Source organism: Chrysochloris asiatica, unplaced genomic scaffold (assembly GCF_000296735.1).
Source record: "Chrysochloris asiatica unplaced genomic scaffold, ChrAsi1.0 scaffold00028, whole genome shotgun sequence".
In the NCBI taxonomy this organism is placed as follows: domain Eukaryota; kingdom Metazoa; phylum Chordata; class Mammalia; order Afrosoricida; family Chrysochloridae; genus Chrysochloris; species Chrysochloris asiatica.
Genome location: NW_006408546.1, coordinates 20,870,502 through 20,886,604, shown reverse-complemented (window position 1 = coordinate 20,886,604; position 16,103 = coordinate 20,870,502). Strand labels below are relative to the sequence as shown.

General features: G+C 45.4%; 1 protein-coding gene across 1 annotated transcript in view; it reads right to left on the bottom strand.

Moving 5' to 3' along the window:
* Positions 1-5,016: 5,016 nt before the first annotated feature.
* Positions 5,017-16,103, bottom strand: part of EDEM1 (ER degradation enhancer, mannosidase alpha-like 1) — a 40,663-nt gene continuing 29,576 nt past the window's right edge. The window contains exons 8-12 of the mRNA XM_006846625.1: positions 13,807-13,977; positions 12,210-12,283; positions 10,656-10,752; positions 8,765-8,968; positions 5,017-5,308 (exon numbers count right to left, since the gene is read on the bottom strand). Coding sequence (XP_006846688.1) covers positions 5,219-5,308; positions 8,765-8,968; positions 10,656-10,752; positions 12,210-12,283; positions 13,807-13,977 — 636 coding nt within the window. The 3' untranslated portion in view covers positions 5,017-5,218. The remainder of the gene's footprint in view (positions 5,309-8,764; positions 8,969-10,655; positions 10,753-12,209; positions 12,284-13,806; positions 13,978-16,103) is intronic.

Sequence of the window (16,103 nt, the reverse complement as noted above, 5' to 3'; positions counted from 1 at the left end):
TCCTTGTTCTCACAAAAAACCTGAGACTTAAAGTGGTATTATGTCTGATTTTATGAATGAGGAAAATGTGTGAAGCTGAGAACTTTGACCCAAGCCAAGCACACAGTCAGGACAGTTAGGGCCCAATCCAGACCTCTCCATGGCAAGTCTTATCCATACCACATGGTAATTGTTGAAAGACACTAGAATTTATCCTGGGTATCAAATCTTGACAGTAACTGTAAGAATCACATGGCACCCAGTATGTGCCAGGTGCTTGCTATTTTAAGGGCAGTCTATCCTCAGTACCAATTCCCTACTTGTGCATGCACCGACTCCCAAAAATTTATATGTAGCCCCAAATACGCATGGTACTTCTGAGTCATATGCAGACATGCACAAATACAACAAATTTGAGTCAGAGAACATGCACATTCCTACCTGAGGTTGAACAAGTTAATGTTGTCTTCTGAGCTCTGCTCTCAGACTGCAAACAAGTGTCCTTATTGCAGCCTTAAGCTGTTACTATCATTAGCTGCCACTGAGTTGCTTCATTAATGACAACCCCAACACAAAGGGATTCTACAGTTTTTCATTGTCTGAGTCTTGTAGGCAGCTCACCAGGCCTTTCTTCCTCATCTGTTTTAGTTTGAAAGCTCCACTGAAAACTTTTCCATTTCATAGCAACATGCAAGTCTCCACTGGCGTATGGGCGGGGTTGTGGCTATACATGAAGTACTATGGCCAGGAATCAAATCCAGGTCCTCCACGTGGCAGGACCTGTGCCTTGTAATAGATCATGTTTCTATTAACAGGGTGCTTCCAACTTCAGGATTCTCCCCTTCATCCTGTTACAACTCATTGTTTGTCAAAAGCCCATCAGAACTGCCAGACAGAAAGCTGGGGCACCAACACGTTTCAGGGTAGGATGGGACTCCCATCAGACTCAGGTAGCAGGCAGGGGGGAGGGCATCCCTGTGTGACACTTCCCATCAGCTCCTGGGGCATTACTTCCATGTTCACTCAGCAGAGTGTACTGAAATGAGCTACCTTGCCTAGGGCAACAATGAGAATCAGTAAGAATAGAGAACAGGTCAGTGCCTGGGATAAGTGAGGGCACTGTAGAGAAGAGGGTAGGAATAGGAACAAAAAGAAAATGGTGGAATGTGGTTCTCTCAGTCTTGTGTGAAGGACCATTAAGTAAGTCCACAAGGAAGGTACTGCCTGGGGCTTAGTGAAAATTAACAAACAGAAAGCTGGTACTGATCCAGTCCTATGTTTTCCTTTAAGGATTTCTCCCCCTTGTTTGCCCTATATGCCATGAGCATATTTGTCGTGGTTGAGTGCCTTGAGTAGGTTCTGACTCAGAGCGACCCTGAACTGAGTTTCAGAGGCTTTTTAAATCTCTGCAGGAGCAGAAAACCTCATCTTTCTTCTGCATAGCAGCTGGCGGACCTTGTGGTTCACAGTCCAGTGCTTATCATATGGTACCACCATGCTCTCATGTGCATACTACGGATATGTAAAGGACAAACAAAATGACAACTCAAAAAAAAAAAATCTTTTAATAAAAATTCCTCATAAAAACCCTAATAAAGTTCAAAGAGCAAGATATTGCTTAATACATTTATAAAAGAACATTTGGTCCTTTTACAAAAAGCTCCCTTTTAATTTAAATACATTTCTTCTTTACAGATTAAACATTCAACATCACTATAGCTGCAAAGCAAATTGCACATCAGAGAGGAGTGCCGTGCATCTCCACAGGTTTCCCCGGAGTGTCCAACTCTGGGTTGTTTTCATAAGAACAGATTTACCTTTTTTGTGCATAATAAATAAAAAGGCGGCTTGTGTTTGCCTACTTAAAACTAAATTGAAATAGCCTTTTAAAATGTTACCCCTCTGTCTCTCAGAGACAGGGCACAGGGTGATGAGTCAGGAGGCTCCACAGGTACTCGGCACGTTCAGCAGAATCACAAGCACGTTCAGAGGAGAGGATAACCCTGAGTCCAGCAAGACCTGGGGACCCGCAGCCAGCCGCCCACCCCGTTCATGTTTCCCAGGGGTCCCTGCCCTGCAGGGAAGAGGCACGTTGTGGGAGCTGGACGTCCAGGAAAGGAAAAAAAGAACAGGATTTCTTTTTCTTTAAGTCCCTACTCAGCCACTGTGGCTGTGGTGACTCAGCCCTGCCTTTAAACCAGCACTAAAGCTGAAAACATGCAGAGAAAGACCACTGGGACCCTCCAGAAAGAGGAAAGAAGGAAAGGAAATCAAGTCGAGGCTCTTGATGCAGACTGCGTAACTGCACTCACCAAGCAAGCTGGTCCCCCCCCCCACCCATACATTCCTCTGACATTTACCTGCAGAGACAACACTACCCTATGAGTGTCTTTAAATACATAGAAAACTATTCAAATCCCAGATCCAGGACAAGAAAGACCCAGTGCCTCCACAGAACCTAGCACTTCAGTTGTACAGAGTAAGTTCCGGCAGAAGAACTCTAACAAACTGAAGGGAAGTTTTTAAAATGGAAGCTGGTTTTTCACAAAGGCCAGCCCAACCAACCAGAGAGCTAGCAAATAGTCTGTCTCCTGCTCTTTCAGGGGAATCAAGTTCTTGAGCCCCATCATCTTCTCAGGTAGCTAAGCATGTTTTGTAAGAATTGAGAGCTTAGCACTGAAGGAATCAAACACCACTACACCTAACTAGTATGCGGTTTTCTACAATGATTTTGCAAAACCATTTTCACTGTGTTGAAAAAGCTACACAAACACAAAGATGGCTTAAGCTCATGGCTCTTCCAAAAGACGATGCCCACTTGGGTTGTTGGGGGGGAAACTGCTGACTAAGCACGTGCTGTATCCAACAGTCTCCTCCTCACCATCTCCTCCCAACGTATCAGAGCAGAGAAAGCAAAGGCCTTGCAGGAGACACCACAATTGTGATGTTCTGAGCGTGACTTCAAGAACCTTCTTCTTATGATGGGCCCCAGACGACATTCTGGCATGCATTCCACAGAGCACTGGCTATGGAGTGTCCCACTCGACACCAGGTAGTTCAGCTGCTCAGCTAGTAACTGAGCCCCCATCACACCAGTCTGTACAGGTCCGGTGCCAGGAAGACAAGGGGGTTTGGGACTGGATACAAGATGCATCTACTATCAGCCTGGAGCCTGGGTAAGGCATCCATGGCACTCCTGGCCCAATGGCGTTATTGGGCACCGAGCAGTATTCCAGGAACCATTCCTGGAGGGAAGAAATGCCCAGGCCTCATCAAGAGCCAGTGGTAAAGGACCCAGATGGGCAGCGGAATGGCACAGCCATGGCATACCACTGCTGCCTCAGAAACTGGCGAGGCCAGTGAGGAGGGCACCACAAGAACAAATGGGGGCGCTCCCTTCCAGAAGGGCTCCGAATCGCATCACCTCAACTGGCCCACAGAAGATACATCGCATCACCTCAACTGGCCCACAAATGAGACATTCTGGTTCAAAATAAAAACCATTAAAAATAATCATCATTTTATAGATATAGATAGAGCAAGCTCAAATTTTCTATTCAGTAGATGAGAAACAAAATTATGCTTTTAAAATGAACAAAAAAGGTAAAACAGAAGCATCTGATTTTTCTTTTACTTGAAAACAATTTGCATAGTAAATGCTTAAAAGTTAGAGGTGACATACATAATTGAAAATCCCTTTTTAAAGATCTCAAAGAACTAAATTACACATCTAATTCTAAAAGAGGAAACCCTTCAGTTTCCAAAAAGGAATAAAAATTTCTGCCTTTTGACTGAAAATTCAATGGCTGAGCTAGGTCTCTTTCCTGGCTTTCAGACTGAACTGAAGTCGTATGCAGAGGACAGACAATGGCAGATGAGGAACGCAGTGAGGCCGTGGTGTTCCCAGGGAAAGGAAGTCCCACTTGCCTGGTCCATGGAAGCCCGACTAGGGGGTTCAGAGGCAGCTCTGCTTTGTAATGCGCATAGAGTGTTAAGTTCAAAGACAGAGACTTCTGTTCAGGCTAAGGGAGGAGACAAAGAGAAAGAGAAGGAATTTGAGCACAACTTCGTCCTTATCGATGCTTGCTTAAGACAGCAGGTTAAAAGTGAACACTGGTCAAGCCACCTGCAGCCACCTTCCTAACCAACACTCGGTGCCATCCCCATATGACTGTGGGCCCACCACAGGGTGACAGAAAACACAACTATGAAAACCACAGCAGCCACCTGGGCATCCAGTGACCCAAACCCAAACTAGCATAAGGCACTAATCTTAAGCCTGTGTCAGAGCAAAAACGGTTCCAGAGATGCCAGAAACTCTTGGACCATTTTGGTTTTCCCTCCCTGACTTAGTTGATTGGCACTAGACACTTGAAACAAAAACACAACTTCTAACGCAAACATGTTCAGAATTGACAATTCTTGGTTAGTAAACACGAGATAGACAGAGGCTCAGAAACAATCTTAGGTACTGTTCTCTCCCGAAAAAGGCACCTGGTTACAGAACTATGGAAGTTCCTCAGGTAAAGTTCGTGTTTTAAATAAATGCAAACTGCCATCCAGGTGGCTGACTTCTCAACCCAATCATGTGGTGACTTACAAGACTGCCAATGACAAGTCTGATAAGACCCAATATTCTTAAGCAAATCATCTGTAACACTGTTAAGATTACGTGGGATGCAAATGAATCACTGGATGATTTTTTCCCCCCACGCCATTAAAAACGGGTTGGGTATCTGTGAAAAGTCCAATTACCCAATGAGACATAGACAAGGTGACCTTTTCAAATGCAATAGAAAGGGACACCAAGGGAACCTCAGACCCTTTTCCAGAAAATGTCCATTCACAATCCCAACAAAGAGGTAGCAATACTGTAAATACGGCAAGTGCCGACAAAGGGAAAAGACTTGGATTCTAAAGTACGAAGCTGTGAAAATTAATCCAATGATGCTCCTTCAATTGTGCTTAGTAACATTAGCATTTCCTAAGAAGCCAATCTGCAAGTACCTTCTCATTTCCAATTACAACCTTAAGAAAAATAGGGCATTTTATTCAATTGAAGAGTTAAAAGTTTGCAAGAATTAATGTTATGTGGGTAAGCAGTTGGACAGAACTCCCTACACCATCGTGGATGACCAGACATCTGTCCTTTTCCTTCCACTTCAGACTGGATCTCAGCAGGGTTTCGGCATCAGTCGTCAATGACTGGTTTAAAGTGAGGCTACTCGAGGATAGCAGATCAAATCAAACCAACCATCTGGTCAATCTGCCGCATGTAAATGCTCTTTAAGGGCAGAGAGTATCTTCTCTCATCAGGAACACGATTGCACTGCAAAGGGAAAAAAGGGGGGAAATGTGAATTTGGGATTGAAAACCCTCACGAAATTGGCATGACCTACTCCAGGGATTGTATATCTAGGCTCTGTTGACCTTAGCTGCCATCGAGTCTGCTCTGATTCACAGCCTCTCTCTGCACAACAGAATGAAGCACTGCCCAGTCCCGCATCACCCCCACAAACACTAAGTATGAGACCATTCCTGTAGCTGCTATGTCAATCCTCTTATCGAGGTTCTTCCTTTTTCTCACTGACGCTCCCCATTACCAAGCATGATGTCCTTCTCCAGGGATTGGTCCTTCCTGACATGTCCAAAGTACAAGAGATGAAGTCTCGCCATCCTTGCTTCTAAGGAGCATCTGGCTACTTCTTCCAAAACACATGTGTTGAGTTTTCTGGCAGTCCATAGTCTATCCAGTGTTCTTGCCAACACCAGAATTTAAACGCAATGATTCTTCATCTTCCTTATTCATTGTCCAGCACACACATGAGGCAATTGAAAACACCATGCATAGCTTGTGTTAGGCACGACTGAGTTCTCAAGTGATGTCTTTGCTTTCTAACACTTCAAAGAGGTTGACATTTGAAGGTTATTAAAGTCTCTGTTACGAGGGCCTTTCCTGTACACTGTGGGCTGTTTAGCAGCATCTCTGTGCCAGTCACTGTGTGCCAGTAACAAACCCTCTCTCCAAATTGTCACAACCAATAATGTCTCTAGACATTACCCAAAGTCCCCTGAAGAGCAAAATCACAAGTTGATGCCCACTTACCTAAAAATGTCTCTAGACATTACCCAAAGTCCCATGAACAGCAAAATCACAAGTTGATGCCCACTTACCTAATTTAGTAGCTTGAAAAGAAGAAAATAATGGTGACCAAGGAGGCTAAAAGTTAGACCCGGTAAGTACATAGTGGTGGTGGTGGTGGTATGCCCTAGAGCAGAAAGTCTCATGTTTCTCCCACAGAACAGCTGGTAGTTTCGAACTGCTGACCTTGAGGTTCACAGTCCAATTCATAACCATTACGCTACCAGTGCTCCTAAGTACATAGCTGTTTTTATTGTTAGGTGGCATCAAGTCAATACTGACCCGTAGCGACCTTATGCACAACAGAATGAAACACTGCCCAATCCTGGAACAACCTCACTTTTGTTGCCACGTTTGAACCCACTGATGCTGCCACTTAGCCAATCCGACTCACTGGGGATCCTCCTCTTTTTCTCTGACCCTCCACCTTACCAAACATGATATCCTTCTCTAGTGATTGGTCCCTCCTGTCAATATGTACAAAGTATGAAAGACCAAGTTTGGCCATCCTGGCCTCCAAGGAGCACTCTGGCTGCACTTCTTCCAAAACAGATCTCTTGGTTCTTTTGACAGCCCATGGTACTTTCAATATTCTCCTCCAACACCATAACTCAAAAGCATCAATTCTTCCACGGTCTTCCTTATATTTCACTGTCCAGCTTTCGCATGCATATGAGGTCATTGAAAATACCATGGCTTGGGTCGGGCACACCTTAGTTCTCAAGCTGACATCTTTGCTCTTTAAAACTTTAAAAAAGTCTTGTGCAGCAGATCTGCCTAATGCAATACGTCATTTGATTTCTTGACTGCTGCTTTCATGAGTGTTAATGGTAGCATGACTAAAAGTTGGGCCCTTCATCCAACAAAAAGCATTTGGGCTATTTAAAGATACTGTGGTTTTCTGAATTTATGATTCTTCTCATCCATAGCTAAAATCTAAATAAGTAAGATGGCTGTGTTTTTAAATTAAGGCTCTTGTCCTCTAAATAAACATGGATTTTGAGAAACTGATAGCAGCCTTGGAAACTGCCCACAAGCATCTGCCCCAGAGCAGTATTGTCTCAGAGCTCCGTATCCTGTGAAGACCACAGTTGAGGTCCTGCAGCTGGGTACCTTCATGCCTTTGTAGGTGCTGTTCCTTCTGCCTGAAAATTTCTTCCCAGGAAGCTATTCCTCAAACTCTCAAGGAGTCCCTGAAAGAACCCGCTTCAGCGAGTGGCTCCTTGGTTTTTCGGAGTACCCTGCCCCCTCAGTGTCAGGAGAACTTCAGTGAGTCCTGTAGGTTATCAATGCCGAGGCGTGGACCTACGCAGACTCACCTATTCCCAGAGCTGGCCCAGCAGGATCAGGTCTCCTAGGCAGGCCTCAGCTGGAGGCCTTGCTTAGACGCGTGACACACACCCGCCTCACCACCAGCTCCACCCTGAAGCCTAACTTCTCAGCACCTCCCTTTCCTGGTCTGTGCGATGAGGCCATTTAAAGTGCCTGCACCCACTTTACAGGGTTGTCGTGAGAAGACACTGAGAACAGCACCAGGCACATGGAAAGCATTCTAAATGTTAGTATAAGACGGCTCTCCAACTCATTCTCCTTCCTTCGCCTCCTTAGGCTTCCTTTACTTAGGCTTAATGGAAGTCTGGGATGTACGTCTGCTCCTGCTTCTCAAGCAGGGCACTGACCGGAACATCTTGAAACACACTGGGTGCTAGAAGGGCTCCCCTAACAAGGGTGATTTACAGGTGGCTGGGAGGACTTTTGTGACCACAGAGGCTTTTTTTCTGAGAAGAGGGATGGTATTCAACGTATTGAGAGAGAATAAGATTTGAGATTTCAACTGAGTCAGGATCCATTCCTCATTCCTACCTGCAAACCACTGCATTTGATTGATGTAAGTAAGACTCCTGGGCCTTCCAGGGGTAACTTATGTTCCCAAATCTTCCCACAGCCCATCAGGAGTCCCCTGGCAGAGCAAACGGTTAAGGGCTGACTGTTGACTGAAATGCTGGCAGTTCAAGTGCACCCAGATGCACCATGGAAGGCAGGCCTAGGCTGAAAACCCAACAGAGCAGCGTTCCTCTGACTTACATGGGCGTCCACAAGTCACCAACTCGATAGCAACTGGTCTGGGGGATGTTTGTTTTCATCAGGAAAATCTATGCATGCTCAGTGAAGCTGTGCATCTTCATTAAAGGTCTCAAAGAAAAGATGACAACTTTCCCTCCCCCATCGGTGGGTGTCTGTGCTGGACCCCCCAGACCCTCACACCCACCCTGCTCTTTCCGATGCTTCCCTGGTGGGCCCTGTTAACAGGTGCTCTTGCCCTCAGACTGGGGGCACCTGAGGAGATGAGAAGGAAGAGGAAGGGCAAGTGCTGATTCTACAGGCTTGCCCACGGGGCCCATGATGCGTCATTCCACAAGAGTCTCTCCTTCCAGGTCCCCACGGCCACCCTCTCCACCAGGCCCTGTCGATTTTCCTACCCTGTGATGACTCCAATGCCAACAGTCACTCTATGAAATTCTTCAAACCACCCGGTCTGTGTGTGCCATTGAGTTCCCGCCAGGACTTTCAAGGACACAGTAACTCATTCGTAGTAATTTCTCTTCCTCCTCATGCAAATTACCCTTGGAGTAAGCAACTCACATTGGAGCTGGCATTGATGACTTTTACGTCGTGAGACTTGGTCCGGTGCACGGGTTTCCCCTCTTGGTCCTGCTCGCCCTCTTCAGAAAAGAATTCCTTCCAGGGTGACTCCCGAAGATGTCTGTCCACAGATATAATGTGTCCCTCAGTTGTAAACATGTATCTGGTTCCAGATTTATGCACTGGATTCTCTTCATCAAATAGCTAGTGGAAAAGAAGATGAAAAGGAAGCTATAACTGGTCATTGTACATGTTTGGGAGCCAAAACTAACTCAGAGGGGAGTGTCCAGACTATCTGGCAGCAGAACTCTGTTTGCAATAGCAAGTTCACCAGTGACCAGTGGGTGAAAAGTATCTACTAACAACAGTGGCTCCTAATCATGACTGCAGAGAATCATCCCTTTTTGTTTAAATTCAGAAACCCAGGACTCTGGTCCAAGCTAACACTTGGTCTCCAATAGATAGCTGTGTTGAACAGGATGGGGGTCTGAGGACAGAGGGCACCCACAGCCCCGTCCTCTCCTCACTGTGGATGTGGCATGAGCATCTGGAAAGATCACCTCCCCACACAGGGATGAGTTGGTACAGGGAGTGGCCAGGCGTACAGTCAACACCGAATGGATGAATACTTACAAACTCTGAGAGTGAAAGAAACCAAATTCATGACCTAAATTATTTTTCTTCTACAGATGAAGGAAAATGAGACAGTCTAAATGGAAGAGGCAGAACCAAGTATTCTGAGTTCTTTCCCGGAGCCCCAAACACGACTCCTCACTTCCTTCAGATATCCCTGTTCATACCCCTGACTCCAGGAGTGGGTGGGCAAACACCATGAGAAGGAGAGCACTGTGTTCTTCCTCAGGGACCACAACTATGTGGTCTGCATGTGGACACACGTCTTAGCAGCAGTCTGTGACAAGAGCAAAGGAACACTCTGAAAGGCTGAGTCTGAGCCCACATTTAAAGCTCAGATTCAATTCAGCTGTACTGCTGACAAGGCCCCCTGGGTGATCTGATTCATCTGGTCCCTGACCTTGGGCACCACTCGCTAATTTGGCATCAGACCCTAACTGGAGCTCTCAATAGCTCTGGATTTCAGCACAAGTCCTCAGTTAACACACTCTTCCCACCAGGAAATCCTATGCATCTTGGCTTTAGGAAGTCCCCCTTTGTAAGTCACCACACTAAGTAAGTGGCACGTGGGGAGGAGAGTCGCTGTGCATGCACACACGGAGACACGAGCGTCCATGTGGCAGGAGTAACACAGAAGAGCACAGACCAGAGTCAGGCCCAGGACTTAGGCCGAAGCTCTGCACTTCGTCAGCACGAGACCCTGGGTAGGTGGCTGGTAGATTATCCTCTGGGGAGAATAAACACTGACTAGACAATCTCAAGAGTCCTGGTGTGGCACTACAGGATACACACTGGACTACTGACCACAGGTCGGCAGTTGAAACCCACCAGCCGTTCCTTGGAAACCCGATACCACACAGGGTCATTATGAGTCAGAGCCAACATTCCTTCCAGGTCTTCTCCACATGACAGTGTGTCTGGGACGTGGTCTCAGCTGCCATCACATACATCTGTGGAACTGAGGGAAGGGGTCTAAACACTGCTCCCTTCCTCAGAGGAGCCTTCCCTGGCCATCAAGCCTATGCCGGCCCTCTTTGCCAGCACTGTGAATAATCTGGAATTCATTTGTGTGTTGACTTATCAACTCCTTGATGTCAAGTTAGAAACCCCATAGGAAGCTGGCAATACCTTGATTGTGCTGGTGCCTGTATCCTGGGGCTCCGCCCAGTGTCTAGCACATAGCAGGTGGAATATCTGTGGTGAGTGAGTGAATGCTCTAAGCTGCATCTTCCTCGGGCTAATCTTGCAACACACGTACCAGATACAAGTACTTGCAGGTCTCACTGAGGAAGAAGCTCTCCATCCGGTCCTCTTTGGACTTGTCTATGACGTGATGCAGCGTGGCATATCCACACCTACAAAACAGGTGTCCACTTAGCCCTTCCTTCACTCACTCCACCAAACCATCAACAACCGCATAAAAAATAAATCAATGATGTCTAGGTCTTAGGGCTATGTTTTTTTAAGCTTGGATGTCTGCAAATTCGTTTAAACAGCAGTTAGGCGGAGAAATCATCAGACTGGATGAGGGGAGGGGTATTTGCCAAAAGCACAAGACATCAAGAAAATGAAAAGCAACAGATTTAATTCTGATTTAAATTTCATCTCTCTACTGGAGTCTTGGTGTGGCACTATAGGATACGCATTGGACTGTACACCACAAGGTTGGTGGTTAGAGACCCTATACGGGTCACTATGAGTTGAAACTGACATTACGGCATTTAACAACCACTTCTAAAACTGATTGGTCATATATACATCCCCAAACCCCATGGCATTAAGAAAATGCTGAACTATACAGCTAGGCAAGAAGAGCAGGATAAAAAAACTGAAGTACCGTGTATATTTCATTTTTATTTTTTCACTTTAGTACAAAGATAACCAGAGTGAGCAATCAAGTATATGTACTTAAAAAACTACACATACATTTATATATGTAGAAAATGTGTGCATACACACATATAAGTTGTTGTTGTCATTAAGTGCCACTGAGTCGGTTCTGACTCACAGCCACCTGTTTTCCAAGGAGCAGCTGGTGAGTTTGAACCATCAACCTTGCGGTTCAAACCGACTTTGCAGTCCAGCATATCAACCCACAACATGAGTTGGTTCTGACTCACAGCAACCCTGTATAGGGTTTCTGAGGAACAGCTGGAGGGTTTGAAATGCCACCTTGTGGTTCAAACTGACCTTGTACTCTATGCATCTTGGCTTTAGGAAGCCCCCCTTTGTAAGTCACTACACTGAGTAATTGGCACGTGCTTACCCTATAGTGCCACACCAAGACTCCTATATATAAAATTACATATATATATACTATTTTAAGTACATTTATTTAAACACTCACTGTGATTATCTTAGTACGTGGAGACTAAAATGAAAATACTCTAACTCTTTGTATACTTTCACGTAAATAATGCGCTATATGGTTCTTCATTTTGTTTGTTTTAGCCAGCTGCACCATGCCAGACGTGTTCTACTCATTTTACCATGTCCACTCGTTACACGTGTAAGCATATTATTTAAGAAACACAGTACTTTCTGTACTCCCTAAGTTTCTTACCATTTGTATAACTATAGAAAATATGCTACTTTAAAAGAACACACAAGACCCACTGGCGTCTTACAGTAAATAAGGGGAGAAAATAAATTATGGAGGTATTTCACTACACCAGAGAGTAAGTGATTTCTTTATGAAATTAGCATGAATGTTCTCTTGATTAAAATGTAAACCAGAATCATCTTCCCCCAGAATGACTCAAAATACATGAAAAGGTGCCAACGGATAAAGGAAGGAACTTAGAAAACTCACTTGACTTTTGTGTACTTTTCCAGACTCTGCAGAATGTCCATTCCTACGTGGAGGTAGAAGGGATTCTTGGTTGCCTAGAGAGAACACGAGACTGAGATCCAGAATGGCCTTGGAGACAACAATCATCATGGGACCTCAGGAAGGCCCCAGAGAGGAGCCACTGGCCAAAGGAGGGAGAGTAAGCCCCATTCACAGAGGACTAACCATGGCGGGGTCAATCCATGCCAAAGCATACCTACAATTTAGCCTGAACAAGCGCTGAGACTCCACTCCAAGGCAGAAAAAATATTCAACTCTGGCTCTCCTGACCCTGCCATGGTTAGAAATGAAATGAAGCCCACCCTGCTGGTGCCACGTCTAAGAACAAATCCAGTTTCTCTCCTGCCTCAGAGCATCTACAAACTGAGGACGGAGGCAAAGGGAAACAGTGCTGCTTATAGCACCAGGAGGTATTGGCCAGGCATTCTATCAAGAGTTTCAAAAAGATCTAAAGGAGACCACACTTCCCAATCATTCTGAGAAACGAGTCCTTGGATGGTTTACTCTTCTGTCACATGCTCATAAATGACCTCATTATGGTAAAAAAACAGCTGAGAGATGGGACCTTTACCCCCCACACACTTTCTACATCAGAGATCATCTTTAACTCGTGCCAACTTGCAGTAAAAGCAAATGACTACAAAGTTACAGTGTCAGGATTGCGCAGTGGCATCCGAAGATGGCCTCCAGTAAAGCTGAAGGAGAGGCCCCAGAACTCGTAAGGAACCAGAAAACATGGGATAGGGAGTGGCTGACAGGAGAAAGCAGCACAGCCTGGCAGGCTCCCCTCAGGACGATGAGGGCAGAGAAATCAACCAAGAAACGCAGATGTTCTCTATTCCCTTACTGGAAAAAAGGTTATCTAAAACTCAGGAGGTCTCTCTTCAGGTATGAGAACCCATTCCAACTAGGGGCATGAATACAGCACTGTATTTTTATGTAAATAACATGCTATTTTGGGGGGGGGGGTCATCAGACACCCCCACCTCAGGTATTTCTTCCCCTCAATTCACATATTTTGGTAAGAGTTCTATGCTAATTTGATTTTTTACATATTGCTGCAATAAAATTACCATAGTGCCCTTAAGACAAAATGTGCACATTATTCATGTAAAAATGGAAAAAAAGAAATGGGCACCCAGATAAAACAAGTATGACTTGTTTTACAACTGAGAAAAATAATTTTTTTTCTCCTTTGTCTGAATAACTATTATATGTATATTAGGGCTCCACAGGTGTACAGAGCTAGACCCCAAAAGGGTTCTGTGCTCAAATAAATCTGGAAAGCAATAGATACTAAACCTTCCTCTTAAGTATTGAAGGCCCTGAGAAATAAGTCCAATAACTATTAGGTTGAAAGACATATTTGAGCCCAGACTCGCACACCTGTGGAACCACGCATTACACTCACCCTAAACACGAGTGCAGACAGGTGCTTACCAGGGACACGATGGAGCAACATCATTCTATATTACTAAGCAAATGTTCACTAAAAACCAACAGCTATAGAGCTTCCTAAGTATTTCATTAAATACAAGCTAATGTGGAAGTCTACTACCTGATAGAGGAGATACGTAGATTCCACTAACTCGGGTCGCAGTGGGTAGAACAGCACATCAGGGGCCTGCAGTTGCCAGTTATACCTCTCGGGGAGGGCTCCGTATCGCTTCCATATGGCATAGTAAAAGGCGTGTAGGCAGATGGCATCTTCCACGTCCCCTATTAGGACCTGCGGAGGAGACACAGATCGCAAAGCTAAGCCCCTTTCCCCAAAACAGCAAGCTTGATACCAAGATCCCAGGCCTCCCCCTCTGCCACCCCAACACCTTTGCTCTTAAGTGACCTACAAACATGGCTGGAGCCGTAACAACAGAAAAGGAGCCCAGACAAATGGTTGCAGCCAAATTTGCGGTCAGAAGGCCAATGATACATAGGAGAAGAGGTTAACTAATGGTTCTAATACAAAGCAGATAAGTGAGAACTAGCTGAGAGGTGGATTATACAAAATTCACACTCAATTACTTTTCAAGTATGGATTTGTACATACTTAGTAAGGCTCTCCCGGTTCTACATCTGGGAACTAATTTCAAAACACAACAATCAAGAGACACTGGGAAGTAGGGTATCCCACCCCTCCCCACCCTCTTCACCCACCAAAAATTTTTAAAAAGTCCTTTCCAATCCTTTCACACGACCTGTAAAACATCCTAGAACCCAGTTAAAGGGTAAGTAAAAAGTGTGCTGGAGACTCGGACACTACAGCTTTCTGAAAACACTATAGCTACTTCCAAGATACAAAGCATCGCTTCACAAGCGCCATCGCCTGTCATATGTCCCTTTATAGGTGGTGTATACAGAAGTGGCCCCACCACTTTGTAGGATAACCAGCTTAGCATACGTATGCCAGGAGGCCTTGAAATGAAGATTGGCGGGGGGAGGAGGGGTGGGAAGGTCAATTTTAGAGATAAAAGCATTTTTAAATCATTTCAATATCCAATCCAGACTTTTCTAACAGAAACATACTGCAAGAAGTCACATAGGTAATTTTTTCTACTTCCTTACAATGTATTGATTTTTTTTTTTTTTAATTTTTATTGTGAATTAGGGGAAGGTTTACAGAGAAGACCACCAGTTTCGGATTCAACAAATCCTACACTTGGTTTGTTTCATCTCAATGACTGCAGTCCTCTCCCTGCAACAAGAGTGCTCCCGCGTCCTCCCTGTGGTTCCTGTCTCCATGCCACCCTCCTTCCCAGCCCTTCTCAACTCCGTCCTTAGGAAAATTTGGCCCTTTTGAGCTTGACCATTCCATGGTGATTTAGGGGATTGTGGATTTCAGGGGACCAACAATTTCTAGACACCAATACCAGGAATTGGGGCCCTGCTGTGGCATTATAGGTTCATGAGCTGGACTGCAAGGGCAGTTGAACTGGAAGGTTGCCAGTTCAAACTCAGCAGCCGCTCCTCAGAAACCCTGTACATGGTCGCTTTGGGTTGGAACCGACTCTACAGCAGTTAACAACAGTAACAATATACCAGGAGTTGGAGTCTTGGTGTGGTGCTGTAGGATAAACACTGACCCACAAGGTCAGTTTGAACTGCAAGGCCTAACAAGGACTGGTATTGTTGTGCCGCTATACACCTATCTACCGCTTTGCTAAAAACTGGGACCTGAGGGTGAGGAGGGTGAGTTCCTTCCTTTCCAGACCTGACAAGAGGTGAGGGCCGCAGTCTTGGGTTCCTCCAGTCTCTTTCTGACCAGTAAGCCTGATGTCATTTTATTCATTTAGTTTTTAAATTTTTGTTGTTGTTGCTGAGATTGTACACAGGAAAACAGCCAGCAAGTCTACCATTTCTACATGTGCCACCGATGACATTCTCGGAGCTGTGCCACCAGCCTCACTCACCCTTTCTTCCTGGGTTATTTCTCCGCCACTGTCCCTAAGGTTCCTGTCGGACTCCTGGTGTGGCACTGTAGGATCAGCACTGGAGTGCTATCCACAGGTCAGCAGCTGAAACCCACCAGCATCTCCTCAGAACCATGTACCGGGTCGCTATGAGCAGCACACAACGACGAGGTTCCAAACAAGGAGCCACAGTGGAGCTGTAGAAGAGCCGGACGTCTAACCGGAAGGTCGGCAAGCTCAAGCCACAGGAGAACTGTAGATATTTACAGCTTTGGAAACCCTATACAGGGTTCAAAATCAACTCAATGACAGTGGGTGGGTGAAGGTTTCTAACCTCTCAATTGGATTGCTGTCAGTTTGATCCCGTAAATTGTGTTAAGTGCTGATGAGTTGTTTCTGATTATAGCGACTCTGTATAGGGTTTCCAAGGAGTGACTGGTGGCCTTGA